An 18,286-nucleotide genomic window follows, 5' to 3' on the forward strand; every position below is an offset into this window, starting at 1 on the left:
TTATTAAAGAAAAACTGAAATATCACATGGTCATAAGTATTCAGACCCTTTGCTCAGACACTCATATTTAAGTCACATGCTGTCCATTTCCTTGTGATCCTCCTTGAGATGGTTCTACTCTTCATTGGAGTCCTTGGTGAGAGGGGTAAAGAAGAACCCCAAGATCACGGTGGCTGAGCTCCAGAGATGCAGTAGGAAGAAAGTTCCACAAAGTCAACTATCACTGCAGCCCTCTACCAGTCGGGCCTTTATGGCAGAGTGGCCCGACAGAAGCCTCTCCTCAGTGCAAGACATATGAAACCCCGCATAGAGTTTGCTCAAAAACACATGAAGGACTCCCAGACTACGATAAATAAGATTCTCTGGTCTGATGACACGAAGTTAGAACTTTTTGGTGATAATTCTAAGCGGTATGTGTGAAGAAAACCAGGCACTGCTCATCACCTACCCAATACAATCCCAACAGTGAAACATGGTGGTGACAGCATCATGCTATGGGGGTGTTTTTCAGCTGCAGGGACAGGACGACTGGTTGCAATTGAAGGAAACATGAATGCAGCAAAGTACAGAGATATCCTAGATGAAAACCTCTTCCAGAGTGCTCTGAACTTCAGACTTGGCCGAAGGTTCACCTTCCAACAAGACAATGACCCTAAGCACACTGCTAAAATAACAAAGGAGTGGCTTCAGAGCAACTCTGTGACCATTCTTGACTGGCCCAGCCAGAGCCCTGACCTAAACCCAGTTGAGCATCTCTGGAGAGACCTGAAAATGGCTGTCCACCAACGTTCACCATCCAACCTGACGGAACTGGAGAGGATCTGCAAGAAAGAATGGCAGAGGATCCCCAAATCATAGAATCATAGAATGGTAGAGTTGGAAGGGACCTCCTGGGTCATCTGGTCCAACCCCCTGCTCAAAGCAGGATTCACTAGATCATCTCAGACAGATGTCTGTCCAGCCTCTGTTTGAAGACGTCCATTGAAGGGGAACTCACCACCTCTCGTGGCAGCCTGTTCCACTCATTAATCACCCTAACTGTCAAAAAGTTTTTTCTAATATCTAATCTGTGTCTCCTCCCATTTAGTTTCATCCCATTGCTTCTAGTCTTTCCTTGTGCAAATGAGAATAAAGATGATCCTTCTACAATGTGACAGCCCTTGACATATTTGTAGACAGCTATTAAGTCTCCTCTCAGTCTTCTTTTTTGCAAGCTAAACATTCCCAAATCCTGCAACCGTTCCTCATAGGACATGGTTTGCAGACCAGTCACCATTCTGGTCGCTCTTCTCTGAACTTGCTCCAGTTTGTCTATGTCTTTTTTAAAATGTGGTGCCCAAAACTGTACACAGTATTCCAGATGAGGTCTGACCAAAGAGGAGTAAAGACCGATAATGACTTCACGTGATCTAGACTGTATGCTTCTGTTAATACATCCCAGAATTGTATTTGCCTTTTTTGCTGCTGCATCACACTGTTGACTCATGTTCAGTCTATGATCTATTAGTATACCTAAGTCTTTTTCACATGTACTGTTGCTTAGCTCTATTCCTCCCATTCTGTATATGCTTTTTTCATTTTTATTGCCCAGATGTAGTACTTTGCATTTTTCCCTGTTAAAAACCATTCTGTTGGTTGCTGCCCACTGCTCCAGTTTATTTAGGTCTTTTTGAATCCTCTCTCTCTCTTCTCTAGTATTAGCTATCCCTCCTAGCTTTGTGTCATCAGCAAATTGAATCAGTTTACCCTCAATTCCTTCATCTAAATCATTGATAAAGATGTTGAACAATACAGGTCCCAGGACGGAGCCCTGTGGTACCCCACTTGAGACATTCATCCAGCTGGATGTGAAGCCATTTACAACCACCCTTTGAGTCCGATCACTAAGCCAGTTATGAATCCACCTAACAGTTGCCTGGTCCATTGCATACTTGGTCATTTTTTCAATAAGGATGGTGTGAGATACTTTGTCAAATGCTTTGCTGAAGTCAAGATATACTATATCTACAGCATTTCCCTGATCCACCCAGTCAGTGATTCTGTCATAGAAGGAAATTAAGTTAGTCTGACATGACTTGTTAGTTACAAACCCATGCTGACTCTGCTTAATCACTTCATTCTTATCCATGTACTTACATACATGTTGTTTAATAATTTGTTCAAAGATCTTTCCTGGTATAGAAGTCAGACTCACCGGCCTATAGTTCCCTGGGTCCACCTTCTTCCCCTTTTTGAAGATAGGAACAACATTTGCTCTTCTCCAGTCTTCTGGGACTTCTCCTGTTCTCCAAGAATTTTCAAAGATTATGGAGAGTGGTTCTAAAATTTCTTCTACGATCTCCTTCAGTACTCTGGGGTGTAATTCATCTGGACCTGGAGACTTGAACTCATTTATGTTAGCTAAATATTCCCTCACAATCTTTCTGTTTACAGATAACTTGGATTCCTCTATTCCTTTAAAAGGACAGTGAAGATCAGTTGATGTTACATTTTCTTTCTGAGAGAAAACAGATGCAAAATAGGAATTAAAAAGTTCGGCCTTCTCAACATCCTCTCTTACCATTTCTCCATTTTCATCCTGTAAAAATCCTATAGCATCTTTGACTTTTCTTTTACTTTTGACATACCCCCAAAATCCTTTTTTATTGCTTTTGACATCTCTTGCAAGCCTTAATTCATTGTCAGCTTTAGCTAACCTGATGCGTGCCCTGCAGGATCTGCAGACTGCATTATAATCTTCTTTAGATATGCCTCCCTCTTTCCATTTAATAAACATTTCTTTCTTTCTTTTTAGCATGTGTTTAAGTTCTGTGTTCATCCATCCTGGTTTCCTTAAATGCTTCCCATTCTTCCTACTTTTCGGGATTGTTAACGATTGTGCTTTGAGAATCTCATTTTTAAAAATTTCCCATCCTTCCTGGACATTTTTGTCCTTAAGGACATCCAGCCATTGGATCCCTCCTATTCTCTTTCTGAGTCTCTTAAAATCTGCCTTTCTAAAATCTAACCTTGAAGTCTGAGTCTTCACATGTCTTCCTCCTCTAGTTATCCAAAATTCTATAATAGCATGATCGCTGCCTCCTAGGGTCCCAGCCACCTTTACCTCCTCAACCATTTCCTCCCTGTTTATAAGGATTAGATCCAAAGTAGCAGATCCCCTTGTTTTCTCCCCTACCTTTTGGAAGATAAAGTTGTCAGCAAGAGAGGATAAGAATTTGCTTGACCTGTTAGTTTTACTTGAGAGAGATTCCCAACAAATGTCTGGATAGTTGAAATCTCCCATGACCACTACGTCATATTTTTTGGAGAACTTGGTCATTTGATACATAAAGAGTTCATCCATATCTTCAGCTTGCCCAGGTGGCCTGTAGTAAATGCCTACAATGGTGTCCTTTCCGTTGTTCTCTCCTTGTATTCTTACCCAAACAGTTTCCACAGAACTCCCAGTCTCTGAAGCTTCAATCTCTGTGCAGATATACGCTTTTCTAACATACAATGCAACACCTCCTCTTCGTTTATCAAGTCTGTTTCTTGCAAATAAGTTGTATCCTTTTAGCCTTTTATTCCAATCATGTGTATCGTCCCACCAAGTTTCAGTGATTCCAATGACATCATATTCCTTTTCCTGCATTAGTAGTTCCAATTCTCCTTGTTTGTTGCCCATGCTTTGTGCATTTGTATAAAAACATTTTAGTTTGTGATTGGTTTCTCTTCCTCCCATATTTTTATTATTTAAATTGTTTTGTCTTTGTTCTTCCTTTCCACTTCCAGTAGCAGAGATCTCAATAGTATTTGTCAGCTGTATGGCTTTTTCTGGCCTTTTGCTTCCCTTCCCACATTGTTCTAGTTTAAAGCTCTTCTGATGAGTGTAGCAAGGCGACTTCCAAATACATGTTTTCCAGTCTTCGTAAGGTGCACCCCATCTCTAGCAAGTAGTCCATCGTATAGGTAATTCATTCCGTGATCCAGAAATCCAAATCCTTGTTGACGGCACCATCGACGTAGCCAGTTGTTCACCTGTAGAATCTTATTCCACCTCATTGTTCCATGGCCATCCACTGGGAGGATGGATGAGAAGACCACCTGCGCTCCCAATTCTTTCACTTTCTTGCCTAAGTCTTCAAAGTCACTGCAGATGGTTTCCAGGTCCTTTCTTGCGGTGTCATTTGTCCCCACATGTATTAGCAGGAATGGGTAGTGATCTGTAGGTCTGAAGAGTCTTGATATCCTGTCAGACACATCTTTAATTTTTGCTCCTGGAAGACAGCACATTTCTCTTGAGGTTATGTCTGGTCTGCAGATAGCGGCCTCTGTTCCTCTTAACAGGGAATCCCCCATGACCACCACTCTCCGTTTTTTCTTCACAACATTCTTCTTTCTCCATCCAGGAGGATTCTGAGGGCTTACAAGGTTATTCATTGCTGGCAAAGTCTTATTTTGCTGTATTTCTTCATGGTTCTCCAGCGTGAGAGCCTGGTACTGGTTCCTGAGCAGTATGGGTGCTGACTGCCTCTCGATCCTCCTGCTTCTGTGGGTCACATGCTTCCATTCCTCTGTTTCGTCAGGTGCAGTTCGAATTTCTTCTCTTTCTGAATCATGAAGAGATAATTCTGCTCTGTCTAAGAACTCTTCACCTTCCTTAATGATTTTCAAGGTAGTTAACCTCTCTTCTAGATTTCGCAACTTTTCCTCCAACAGGGACACAAGCTTGCATTTCTTGCATGTGAAGTTTGGCTTTTCCACTGGCAAGTCTGTGAACATGTAGCAGGATATGCAGCTCACCAAATGGCTCCTGGACTCTTCCATGTTCTTATTGTTAATGTTCTGAAAACAGTGAAAAAAGCTTAAAAAAAAAAGCTTCAAAATGCGCGCGCCTACCGGCGCGCGGTTTACCGATGTCCTCTTTTCAGCTCCAACAGCCAAAATCCAGTGTTCTTTGAGCTCGCGGAGACTCTTCACTTACCCCAAAATGCAGTGGGAATATGCAAATTATCTCCTCAGGACTCCTCCCCTGGTTTACCGATGTCCTCTTTTCAGCTCCAACAGCCAAAATCCAGTGTTCTTTGAGCTCGCGGAGACTCTTCACTTACCCCAAAATGCAGTGGGAATATGCAAATTATCTCCTCAGGACTCCTCCCCTGGTTTACCGATGTCCTCTTTTCAGCTCCAACAGCCAAAATCCAGTGTTCTTTGAGCTCGCGGAGACTCTTCACTTACCCCAAAATGCAGTGGGAATATGCAAATTATCTCCTCAGGACTCCTCCCCTGGTTTACCGATGTCCTCTTTTCAGCTCCAACAGCCAAAATCCAGTGTTCTTTGAGCTCGCGGAGACTCTTCACTTACCCCAAAATGCAGTGGGAATATGCAAATTATCTCCTCAGGACTCCTCCCCTGGTTTACCGATGTCCTCTTTTCAGCTCCAACAGCCAAAATCCAGTGTTCTTTGAGCTCGCGGAGACTCTTCACTTACCCCAAAATGCAGTGGGAATATGCAAATTATCTCCTCAGGACTCCTCCCCTGGTTTACCGATGTCCTCTTTTCAGCTCCAACAGCCAAAATCCAGTGTTCTTTGAGCTCGCGGAGACTCTTCACTTACCCCAAAATGCAGTGGGAATATGCAAATTATCTCCTCAGGACTCCTCCCCTGGTTTACCGATGTCCTCTTTTCAGCTCCAACAGCCAAAATCCAGTGTTCTTTGAGCTCGCGGAGACTCTTCACTTACCCCAAAATGCAGTGGGAATATGCAAATTATCTCCTCAGGACTCCTCCCCTGGTTTACCGATGTCCTCTTTTCAGCTCCAACAGCCAAAATCCAGTGTTCTTTGAGCTCGCGGAGACTCTTCACTTACCCCAAAATGCAGTGGGAATATGCAAATTATCTCCTCAGGACTCCTCCCCTGGTTTACCGATGTCCTCTTTTCAGCTCCAACAGCCAAAATCCAGTGTTCTTTGAGCTCGCGGAGACTCTTCACTTACCCCAAAATGCAGTGGGAATATGCAAATTATCTCCTCAGGACTCCTCCCCTGGTGTCCAGGTGTGAAAAACTTATTGCATCATTCCCAAGAAGACTCTTGGCTGTACTAGCTCAAAAGGGTGCTTCTACTCAATACTGAGCAAAGGGTCTGAATTCTTATAACCATGTGATATTTCAGTTTTTCTTTTTTAATAAATTTGCAAAAATTTCTACATTTCTGTTTTTTTTCAGTCAAGATGGGGTGCAGAGTGTACTTTAATGAGAAAAAAAATGAACTTTAGAATTTACCAAATGGCCGCACTGAAACAGAGTGAAAAATTTAAAGGGGTCTGAATACTTTCCGTACCCACTGTAAACAGTGGAAACTCCCCACAAGTGACCCCATATTCGAAACTACACCCCTCAAGGATTTTATCAAGGGGTATAGTGAACGTTTTAAACCCAGAGGTACGACACAGAATTTGGTAAAATTAGGTCATCATATTGAATAAGTATTCATTAGTTTTGAGAGCAAGTGCTCGCTACTTGATTTTGCATCAGGTGCTCTGGTATGCACCATGTATTGCGGGTGCTCGAGTGACATGCTCCGAGTCCCTGCCCTGCATGTTTCACGGTTATTAGACACCCAAAAATAAACATGCGGGGATCGCTCGTGCATGGCAGGCAATCCCTGCAAGGTTTTTTTTGGCTGTATAACAGCTGCAAAACATAAGGGGCGGAGACTCGCGCAAGTCACCCGAGCACCCGATGCAAACAAAGTAGTGAGCACTTGCGCTCAACACTAGTTGCCATATCGTCATTTTTTTTTTTTACTATTGAAAAAATCCCAGCCCCAACCCTAATACAACCATAGCCCAACTTTAACCGTGGAGTTTATTTTTTACGCCGTTCCTCATGCGGTATAAGTGATTAGACGATTTTATTCATCGGGTCGGTGCGATTACAGCGATACCATATTCGTATCGGGTTTTTATGATTGACAGCTGTCACACATTACTAGTTTTTGCATCACCATATTTTGAGAGGTACAATTTTTCCATATTTTGGCCGACAGAGTCATGTGACTGCTTATTTTTTTGCGGGACAAGTTGAAGTTTTTTTGGTACCATATTCGGGCACGTGACATTTTTTGATCGCTTTCTATTCCGATTTTTGGGCGGTAGAATAAACAAAAAACAACAATTCAAGAATTTTTTTTTTATATGCCATTCCACGTGTCGTAAAATTGATAAGGCAGCGTTATTTTTCGGGTCAGTACGTTTACAGCGGTACCACATTTATATAGTTTTATGTTTTGGCGCTTTTACACAAACTATTTTATAGAAAAAATAATTTTTTTTGCATCGCTTTATACTGAGAGCTATAACTTTTTTATTTTTTAGCTGATGGAGCTGTATGGCGGCTTGTTTTTTGCGGGACAAGATGACGTTTTCAGTGATATCATTTTTATTTTTTATATTCGTCTTTTTGATCGCGTTTTATTCTATTTTTTTGTTCGGCGGTATGATAAAGCATCGTTTTGTTTCGTTTTTTTTTTTACTGTGTTCACTAAAGGGGTTAACTAGTGGGACAGTTTTATAGATCAGGTAGTTACGGACGTGGCAATACCAAATGTGTAATTTTTTTTTTAATTATTTCTTTATGGGTACAGTATATTTTTATTTTTTTGGATTATTTTCTTTTTTTAAAATATTTTTTAAATTTATTTATTTTTTTTCACTTTGAGACTTTTTTTTTTTTTTACTTTTACACATTGTCCCACTATGGGACTTTCATTTTTTGGAGTCTGATCGCTTGCACAGCATAAGGATGAAGCATCATCCCCTATGCTGTGCAGACTGTCAACCCCTGCACACACAAGCTAGGTAGATTGTGCACTGAGCACAATCTACCTATCTTGCTGATGCCAGGTGACCCAGATGTCGTCATGACGACATTGGGTCACCATGTCAACTATCTGGACCCGGCCTACACAGCGCGGGACACCGGATAGAGGTAGGGGGGGGCGTTCTCACCGCTGCTTGCCCCGCAAATGCTGCGATCGACTTCGAGCGCAGCATTTCAGGGGTTTATGTGCTGGGAGCAATGCGGGACCACTCCTAGCACATAGTACCGGGTGTCAGCTGTGACGATCAGCTGACACCCGGCGGCGGTCGCGCCTGCACAGCATCTGTGCGGGCGCGATCACCAGGGCATATTAATATGTATCTGGTCCAATAGGCCCAGGGCACAGATATGTATTAATACGCCCCACATCAGAAAGGGGTTCAACTCAATAAAAATCATTTAAATTAAAAAATTAATATATTTATGTATTAAAAATATTGTCCATCCCTGAGGAAGTGTTCAGTAAGGACTGCAGCTTTCCGCTTCTTATCATTGTGTAGGATAAACATTGCAACGGACACCAACCACACGCTGCACACAGGGCTATGGAGTCAGTAAGCCAAATCTTCGACTCCAACTCCTCAATTTTCCTGACTCATGTTTAAGTGATAAATTTACGGTAGGACACATTTTTCTCAGCTAAAAGTCTAGACCCTTAGATCCGGAATAGGACGGACATTTATAGGACATATCATAACTTTCCCAAATTCTTATGAAAAAATATTCCCCACAAACTGCATTGAACTAGTGTACCCAATTTATTATATATTTTCGCAGTCGGTCCATTTTATACCGACTCCAACTCCACCAAAATGGGCACAGACTCCGACTCCACAGCCCTGGCTGCACATATGACTCAGAGGGGACTATAAGGGGGTCTCACACTCACTTGTCCACTGACTCGTTGCAGTAAGCTGACAAGAAGCTAAGCGCACCCCACAGTCTGTCCACACCACACTTTTCGCTGCCACCACCCAACGTTTTGATAAGCCAGCCAGAAAATCTCCAGTGTGTTACAGTTGTAGCAAAGTGGATGGGATTTATCCATATTTCATTCACACTTTTGAAAATTTCCTGGCAAAATGTGAAGACTTTTCATCCCATGTGACTGTTTCAGTCAATTACAGGCAGTCACATGGGACGTGGCATCATCCAGAGGAGTTGAGAAATAGCTCCTGGGAAGACCTGGGGTCTTCCATGGGCTTAACACTACTCAGACAACACTGGGTGAGGGTGAAACAGCGTGGCAATACTTTATTGAACCACAAAACAGTCCCAGCAAATACCCAAGATGGTACATTACACAGTCTCACCCTTCCGCTCATCTGACATAGAACAGGTGCGACTTTGGGACTTTCAGGGCCAACTACATCAACCAGTGGCCCTCATCTTCTGGCGTGCCCGCACAGGGAGAGGGTAGCAGCAAGCTTAGGAAGCTAGCAGTCCATCGAGGTGCAAAGCCAGGAGACCCGAGGGTCCCATCCTGGCCTGAGTTTCCATGGGGCCAGATGACAGGCTGGTACCAATCTGTCTTCTCCGAATGTCTCCATGGGTTCCAGGCGACCGGAGGGTCCCACCAAGCAACCCCAAACAACATATCCATGGGGTCAGGCAACTTTATCGTCCCAACCTGGTCTCCCCAAATGTATCCATGTCTCTCTGATGGTCAATGGAGCATATCTGTATCTTTCCAGTCAGGGCTATATACCCTTAGACTAGAATCATGTAGAATCCAAATCTGTGTCTCTTTGGGTAAAGCCACCCTACCAAGCTGATAGTATGAAGAGTCTGATCTTTGATTCTTCTTGTAAAGTCTCTTTCCAATCTCTGTGACAAGTCTGACTGCTGCAAAAGCTCATGCCTTTTTTTTAAGTACACATCCACTTGTCAAGATGTTATGGAGGGCATTACTCACAGGGCTAAGGTGTCATTGTTTGAGCTAATCAATTTACATAGTTGGTATAGTAGGGGCTCTTTAAATCAACATCATTGTTTCAGAATCAAAGAGGAGACAACAATCAGGGTTATACAAATACTGGTCTGTTCTTCTTGACCAGCCATATAAATACACATACATTTACAAGTCAACACAAAGATAAGTGTATTTCTCTTGGATTAACAAATCTAATCGTCTGGCATTTTAAGATTATAGCCTGTATCGTCACATTGCTCCCCCAATCTTAATTAGCCAGACATGATAGGATCCCAATCATCCTCCACTTATTGGAGACAGTCCATCAGCATGTCTTTAAGCACAGACAAGAATATAAGAGGTCTCACCATCATGAGAAGACAACTTTGCATCATCCGGTTTCCTCAGAGCATATTCCATGTCTTCCTTGCAAATAAACTCCACACGCAATTGACGAGAACTGACTGGTATCCGTTGCGTCCACACATGCCGTCCTCCGCATCCTGTGGTTCCTGAATTAAATCCGATGAGTGTCGGTGGCCTGGTATTCAATCTGTTGAAGCTGACACAGCTCCTGTAGTTGCCGTTTCTTGTTGCTGCTGTATATCCTCTCTGGTCCTCCTCCCAAGGCCTGGCTGGTGGGGTTGAACATGGTAGCATCCGAAACCCACTGTGTATGCCTCACCTATGGTTTGCTGGGTCTGTCTATATGCCTCCCTAGTTGTGCAGCCGTTTGGACGGTGTGTGCAAACACCAGACCCCTGCAACTCCACTGGGCTGAGTAGTATCCCACTGTTGCCACCAAAATGTGAAGAGCTGGGGTCTTCTGTAACACATCTCAGACAACACAGGGTGAGGGTAAAACAGCGTGGCAATACTTTATTGAACCACAAAACAGACAATAAACACATAGAACAGTCCCAGAAAATACCCAAGATGGTACAACATTACAGTCTCACCCTTCCATTCGCCTGGGAGAGAAGAGCTGCGACTTTGGGACTTCCAGGGCCAACTACCTCAACCAGTGGCCCCCTGCTTCTGGCGGGCCCCCACAGAGAGAAGGTAGCGGCAAGCTTAGGAAGCTAGCAGTCCATCGAGGTACAAGGCCAGGAGACCCGAGGGTCTCACCCTGGCCTTTTCGAGTTTCCATGGGGCCAGATGACAGGCTGGTACCAATCTGGCTTCTCCGAATGTCTCCATGGGTTCCAGGCGACCAGAGGGTCCCACCTGGCAACCCCAATCAACAAATCCATGGGGCCAGGTGACTTCATCGTCCCAAACTAGTCTCCCCAAATGTATCCATGTCTCTCTGATGGTCAATGTAGCAGATCAGTATTTTTCCAGTCAGGGATATCTACCCTTAGACTAGAATCATGTAGAATCCAAATCTGTGTCTCTTTGGGTAAAGCCATCCTACCAAGCTGATGAGGTGAAGAGTCTGATCTTTGATTCTTCTTGTAAAGTCTCTTTCCAATCTCTGTGACAAGTCTGACTGCTACAGAAGCCAGGGCTGTGGAGTCAGTAAGCCAAACCTCCGACTCCTCAATTTCCATGACTCAGACTCCCTCATACATGGCTCATGTTTAAGTGAGAATTTTACTGTAGGTAGATTCATCTCCGCTAAAAGTCTAGACCCTTAGATCAGGAATAGGACAGACATTTATAGGACATTTCATAACTTTCCCAAATTCTTAAGAAAAAATATTCCCCACAAACTGCATTGAACTACTGTACCCAATTTATTATATATTTTAGGAGTTGGAGTCGGTCCATTTTATAGCAACTCCGACTCCACCAAAATGGACACAGACTCCACAGCCATGACAGAAGCACATGTCCTTTTTAAGTACACATCCACAGGTCAAGGGGTTAGGGAGGGCATTACTCACAGGGCTAAGGTCTCATTGTTTGAGCTAATCAATTTACATAGTTGGTATAGTAGGGGGCTCTTTAAATCAACATCATTGTTTTAGAATCAAAGAGGAGACAACAATCAGGGTTATACAAATACTGGTCTGTCCTTGACCTGTCACATAAATACACATACATTTACATGTCAACGCAAAGATCAGAGTATTTCTCTTGGATTAACAAATCTAATTTTCTGTTTTAAGATTATAGGCTGTATCGTCACAGCTCCCTCTCTATTTTGTCCTATATGCAATGGCAAATCGCAGATATGCTGCTACAGATGTTTAGTATAATATTATATATAATATTAGTATAAATTATATTATTTATACTACAGAACTTTTCTATAGCAATTCTGCTCCATGTGGAAGTCCCCCTTAGGTTTATGGGATGTCAATAGCTTTCTATCTTGGATGTTTTGATTGGGGATACAGGTGCAGAGACCTGAGCAAATTACTAAAGCAAAGGGAAGCACTTAACATAGTCCTGTTCTCCCTCAGAATACAGAAGGGCCTACTTGAAGGTGTATGATCCCGTCTTCAGCCTCAGGGGACAGCAGTGCTCTATTATTGAGTGCTAAATGCTGTGGAGTCTGAGTCCATTTTGGTGGAGACTGAGTTGGTGTTGGTATAAAATGGACCGACTCCTAAAATATATAATAAATTGGGTTCAGTAGTTAAGTGCTGGATGTGCTGTAAATGTTTTCATAAGAATTTGGGAAAGTTATGAAATGTCCTGTTAATGTCTGTTCTGTTCCTGATCTAAGGATTTAATCTTTTAGTTGAGATAAATCTGTGCTGCACTTTATGTACATGCTCAGTAGTGAGGCCGTGCTGTGGAGTCGGAAGTCAGGGAAATTGAGGAGTTGGAGTCGGTGGTTTGGCTTACCGACTCCACTGCCCTGCTTCTATCCTGTAGAATGTGTATGGGACCTTCTTCAGTCTGAGATCAGTGCTCTATTTTTGAGTCCTTCTGTCCTTTTGTTTTAGTGATCACAGGGATCTCAGCAGTTGCATGCACCAGTCAAATCTTCTAACATCTCTCCCATATCAGAGGTTTTCTAAAAGTTGCTCTGTCTCTACATAAGGCGACTGGAGGTATAGCCGATTGATAAGATGCTGTGAGATTTTTTCCTTTACCTCCGTATTCAAGATGGGGAGCAGACAAGCGGACAAGACCAGCGCAGACTCAGCGTCCGCAGGCTTTAATGTAGAACCGCAACGAGGGTGCAATTTAAGACTGTTTATTTAAAACCAGATACAGAAATAATATTTGTCGGTACAATACTGTAAACAGGATCAAGCATGTCAAAATTCTAGATGACCAAACTTTTTTTTTCCCCTGACAGCCTGAAATAACGTCAGCCAAATCTCCAATACACCTTAATCAGTCCTACCCACATCAGTGGATTTAGCCAACCATAGTCAAGAAAGTGCATAGGTTACCACTGCAATTTCAGTAACGGATATGGGCACTGCATGGAAGAATGGAGAATTGAGTATATTTCTCAGGAGAACTGCGATAAACCTGGCCATTGAAATTTATGATAATGATATATGTTGAATCTCTCTTATTGAAGGTTTTCAGTATGTAATGTAATAGAAGTGATGGATTATCATTGACTTGGCAGCACAGTGGCTCAGTGGTTAACACTGTAGCTTTGCAGCACTGGGGTCCTGGGTTCAAATCCCACCAAGGACAACATCTGCAAGTTTGTATGTTCTCCCCGTGTTCGTGTGGGTTTCCTCCGACACTCCAAAGACATACTGATTGGGAATTTAGATTGCGAGCCTCATTAGAGACAGTGATGATGATGATGTCTGAAAGTGCTGTGGAAATTAATGGTACTATAGAAGTAAAATAAATACAAAATTAAAAAAACTTGTTAGTGCTCTGTGTTACAACCAGATGTATGCAAACTGGGGCGTGGGGTAGTGTCCTATGGCAGCCATGTAGACCGATTTCATTATTCACAGGCCTTATGTTCATCTACTAGACTTTTCATTGGTGCAAATTTCAATAGACCTCACCCCCAGAGTGTGGCCTTTCAGAAAAGGTATGTATATACTGACAGACCATGTGACATTTGGACAGGTGGACTTCCTTTCATAAAGGTAATTGGTTGCACCAGAAATTGGAATCTGTGTTTAAATATTTTTGTAATCAGATTTGTGTATGATGCATCAGCGTTAAATAGTCTTAAGATGGTTAAGTGAAGTTAGAAAAATATAGGCATAAATTAAATTAATGGGCTCAAATAACTAAAAATTGGCATGTGCATATGTATTCACCACTTTTGCTATGAAGCCCCTAAACGTTTCTTTTGCAAGCAATTGCCTTCATAAATCACATGCTTATTGAAAGGAAGTCCACCTGTGTGCAATCATGGTCTGTCAGTATATAGACACCTTTTTTGAAAGGCAACAGAGGCTGTAACACCATTAAGCAAGAGGCACCACTAACCAAACATCGTGAAGACCAAGGAGATATCCAAACAAGTTAGTTATTAAAAAAAATATTATATATATATATATATATATATATTAATCTCCCAATCTCTGATGATCTCTGGGGCACCATCAAATCCATCATCAAATGGAAAGAACATGGTACCACAACAAAGTTTCAAAGAGAGGGCCGCCCACCAAAACTCTCAACCCAGGCAATGAGGCCATTAATCAGAGAGGCAGCACAGAGACCAAAGGTAACCCTGAAGGAGCTGCAAAGTTCCCAAGCAGAAACTGGAGTATCTGTCCATACAACCACAATAAGCCATAGGCCTTTATAGAAGAGTGGGGAAGAAAAAAGCCTTTACTTACACACACAAATTGTAAGGCTCGTTTTGAGTTTGCCAAAAGACAGGTGGGAGACTCCCCAAATGTATGGAGGAAGGTGATGGGGTCAGATGAGACCAAAATTTTACTTTTTATTGAAGTTTTTGGCCACCAAGGTAAATGCTATGTCTGGTGCCAAACCAACACAGCTCATCACCCCAAGAACACCATCCCCACTGTGAAACGTGGTGGCAGCATCATGCCGTGGGGATGTTTTTTGGCAGCAGGGACAGGGAAAATGGTCCGAGTTGAGGGATAGTGAGAAATACAGGGATATTCTTGAGCCAAACTAGTTTCAGTCTGTCAGTGATTTGAGACTGGGACGGAGGTTCACCTTCCAACAAGACAATGACCCAAAGCATACTGCTAAAGCAACACGAGAGGTTTAAGGGGAAACGTGTAAATGTTTTGGAGTGGTCTAGTCAAAGCCCAGACCTTAATCCAAATGAGAATTTGAGGTCAGATTTGAAGTTTGCTGTTCACCAGAAGAAACTTCTAACTTGAAGGAGAAGGAGCAGTTTTGTCTTGAGGAATGGGCAAAAATCCCAGTGGCAAGATGTAGAAAGCTCATAGACTTATCCAAAGCAACTTGCAGCTGTAATTGCCACAAAAGGAGGCTCTACAAAGTACTGACTTTAGGGGGGTGAATAGTTATGCACACTGAAGTTTTCAGTTATTTTGTCCAATTTGTTGTTTGCTTCACAATAAAAAAAAAAATGTTCACAGTTGTAGGCATGTGCTTTACATGAACTGATGCAAACCCTAAAAAAATAGTGAAATTCCAGGTTGTGAGGTAGCAAAACATGAAATGTGCCAATGGGGATGAATACATTTGCAAGCCACTGTACATATGGACTACTACATATTATGATTGGGTTGGGCCTAATACACCCAGCTAGACTACCGTAAGATCAGAGCTTGTGTATATCATGCTATTGTAAAGCTTTCATTTTGACCACTGTGTGGACATTTAAGCGTAATGTTTAATGTTGTTTTTTTACTTATCTGCCTAACAAATTATTTTGTAACAAAAATGTAACTGGACATTCATAATACAAACATAAGTGACATCACAGCATATAATGTAACTGGACAATCAAAGGGGAAAAATAAATGACATCACAGCCTACAATGTAAACAAATGATCTTTTTATTCAGCTAAACAAAATAAAGATACAGGCAGGCAACCCCATATACCAAAAGGCACAACACTTGAGTACTGATGGAGAGGAGAAATCAATGTACTAATGAAGACTCATGTGGGGCTATCAATAAATACAGATGAAAGTTGAACACTTAAAAGGGGCCACAAAATATTGATGACCTATTGGTAGGTGGGGTCTGACACCAGGCACGCTTACCAATCAGCTTTTATTCGAATAGGAACTGTTCGGCTGTACACGGCAGCGGCCGATACACATTACATGGAGCTGTGTTTTGCAGCCCTGTGTAAAGTGTTTACTTCCAGCAAGGCAAATAATAGTGGAACAGTGGAGGTGCAGGGTGTTGGATCCCCCCTGATCTCATAATGATGACCTATCCTGAGGATAGATGATCAATATGCTGTGACCTTGAATACATGATGAGCTGTTAAATCCAAATATCAGCCATGGGATCAGCATACTCATTAGGAATCTAAATGATCTATATACTGCTTTTCCTAAGCTACAAGCCATTCCAAATAAGCAATACTAAGAGCAAATCCCACAGATGCGTTACCCAGCAGTACAAGCTGTGCAGGGAATGCTACTAAATAAACCTCTGAGACGGTGTCATCCCTTTCTAGAAACGTGATAAATAGGCACCAAATACGCGACTATGCAGCTCGGCGGACGCGAGTATGGAGTCGCTTTGTCATACCAATTTAAAAATCAATATACATATCTCTATTATTATAAAAAGTATTTTTTTTTCTTAAAAATGTCTAGGTGTATGACTATACATTTCTAAACAGCATCTACCTAAAGACGGAGCCACAACCATGACATCTGAAGATATGCTCATGAAATAGTGTTTCTTACGTTCCTTACGACTCCTCAGGACCTCAAACACTTAAGAGTTTACGTTTACAGTACTTTTCGATTTTTAACTATTCTCATTGCGTCTTGGGTTTTATATAAACTTTTTTTTTCATTAAATTCTATTTAAATTTTCCTTTCCTGAGTAACACAAAATTGCAATCCGAAATTTCATATTAAACCTCTGTTAGCTCTTTTAGCTAAAAGTTGCAAAATTTAAGGCAAAATTCCTACAAAAAAAATACAAACTGAGACATAGAAGGAACCAGTTGGACTTTCTGCAAATAAAGGAAAATTTGGCCGGTGGTTAATTCCAGTTTAGCAATATGTTCTAAAAACAGCCACTTTCCGTGAATGGGTTAATTTCCAATGGCCCATTATTAGCAGCCCCGAGAGCTGTATCAGCGGCTATGACACTTGATCACACCACGTATCAGAGCCCGATAGAAACCAGCCATTGAGTCAATACTGACAGTAGCTGAGAAGCTGACTACACATAACCCCGCCGTTAGGGGACACGGATGCGTACTCATAAATAAGCGACGTCAAGAATAAATTCTCATCTCTGCACAGAATATATCAACCAAGTAAAGAAAAAAAAAAAAAGTGCCTGCACTGTTAAATAGAAACATAGATTTGCTTTTTGAAAATTGTCAAATAATATGGAATATAATCTATAAAGAAAAGATCATTTTCATCTACACAACAAAAAAAAATAAACATTCTAACACATACGTATTTGTAGATGCAGTTAGTGCAGGTCTGTGAGACCAGTTATATCGTAGGCTAACTAATCCTTGGCAGAAAGGGTGTGTATATACCCCATGCTCATCTCCTATGTAACATTATGTAGAAGCACTGCAGCCACGTGTTGCTTTCCTTATGTTTAGCATCAGCGAGATACAGTACTTGCAGAGTTTGGGCACATGACCTCATACATATATAAAAGCATTTTAAGTAAGTTGTAGCCACCCTTTTTTGGTGACCAGGAGGCAGAAAAGGTCCATAGCTTGGCTCCTCAGATCTGGTTTTACTTCCCATAGAATTTCTTGTTTAGAAGGAAGATCAGGAGGTTTACATTGACTTTCGCTCGGTCGAACATCTTCATGACTGCAACACCTTCATACTGCAGCTGAAGAAGATCCTACCATAAAAGAAGCAAGTAAAATAGTAAGAATGCAGGACCGAAATAATAAAGTGTATTGATCTGTAATACATGAGAACAGAACGTTTCCATGGACAGAGATGTCGGAGCCTAATGATTATATAGAGGTCACAGCCAGCTCCCTGTATTGCACCTTCCACTTACAGATTAACATGTAGACTTCCCACTATAGAAAAGATGTTCTTCAGCAGCTCCAGTGAGTATTATACTCTGTATTGCTGAAAAACATGACAATACACACCACAGATTCTGAAGAATTTCCTTTAGATGGACAAGTGAACAGGTATCCATCTTATTCCTCAAGTAGAGGGTCTGCAGCAGCTGAGGTTTGTATTATAAAGAATAATGTATGATTTATATGATACAGAGTATTAGATATCACAACGGAGTTCTGTGACCGGTGGAAACGCACAGGTCACAGTCATCACACATTGTAGTAGCAGACATCTGCAGATATTGCCTCTGATAAAAGAGTAGGTGAACTCCATGGCAGAATGCGGGGAATCCACATACAAAGAAACCAGATAGATCCCAAACCTGCTGGGAACAATAAGTCAGTGGTCTCATGATGTATGGCTGAT

The 18,286-nt window shown here is 41.9% G+C and overlaps 1 protein-coding gene across 2 annotated transcripts in view; it reads right to left on the bottom strand.

The window, feature by feature from the left end:
* Positions 1 to 16,632: 16,632 nt before the first annotated feature.
* Positions 16,633 to 18,286, bottom strand: part of IQGAP1 (IQ motif containing GTPase activating protein 1) — a 160,904-nt gene continuing 159,250 nt past the window's right edge. For both annotated transcript variants that reach the window (XM_073653145.1, XM_073653146.1), the window contains one exon: positions 16,633 to 17,684. In XM_073653145.1, coding sequence (XP_073509246.1) covers positions 17,571 to 17,684 — 114 coding nt within the window. In that variant the 3' untranslated portion in view covers positions 16,633 to 17,570. The remainder of the gene's footprint in view (positions 17,685 to 18,286) is intronic.

The sequence above is a fragment of the Phyllobates terribilis genome, unplaced genomic scaffold (assembly GCF_046119375.1).
Source record: "Phyllobates terribilis strain yellow unplaced genomic scaffold, ASM4611937v1 Scaffold_11__3_contigs__length_659146591, whole genome shotgun sequence".
In the NCBI taxonomy this organism is placed as follows: Eukaryota; Metazoa; Chordata; class Amphibia; order Anura; family Dendrobatidae; genus Phyllobates; species Phyllobates terribilis.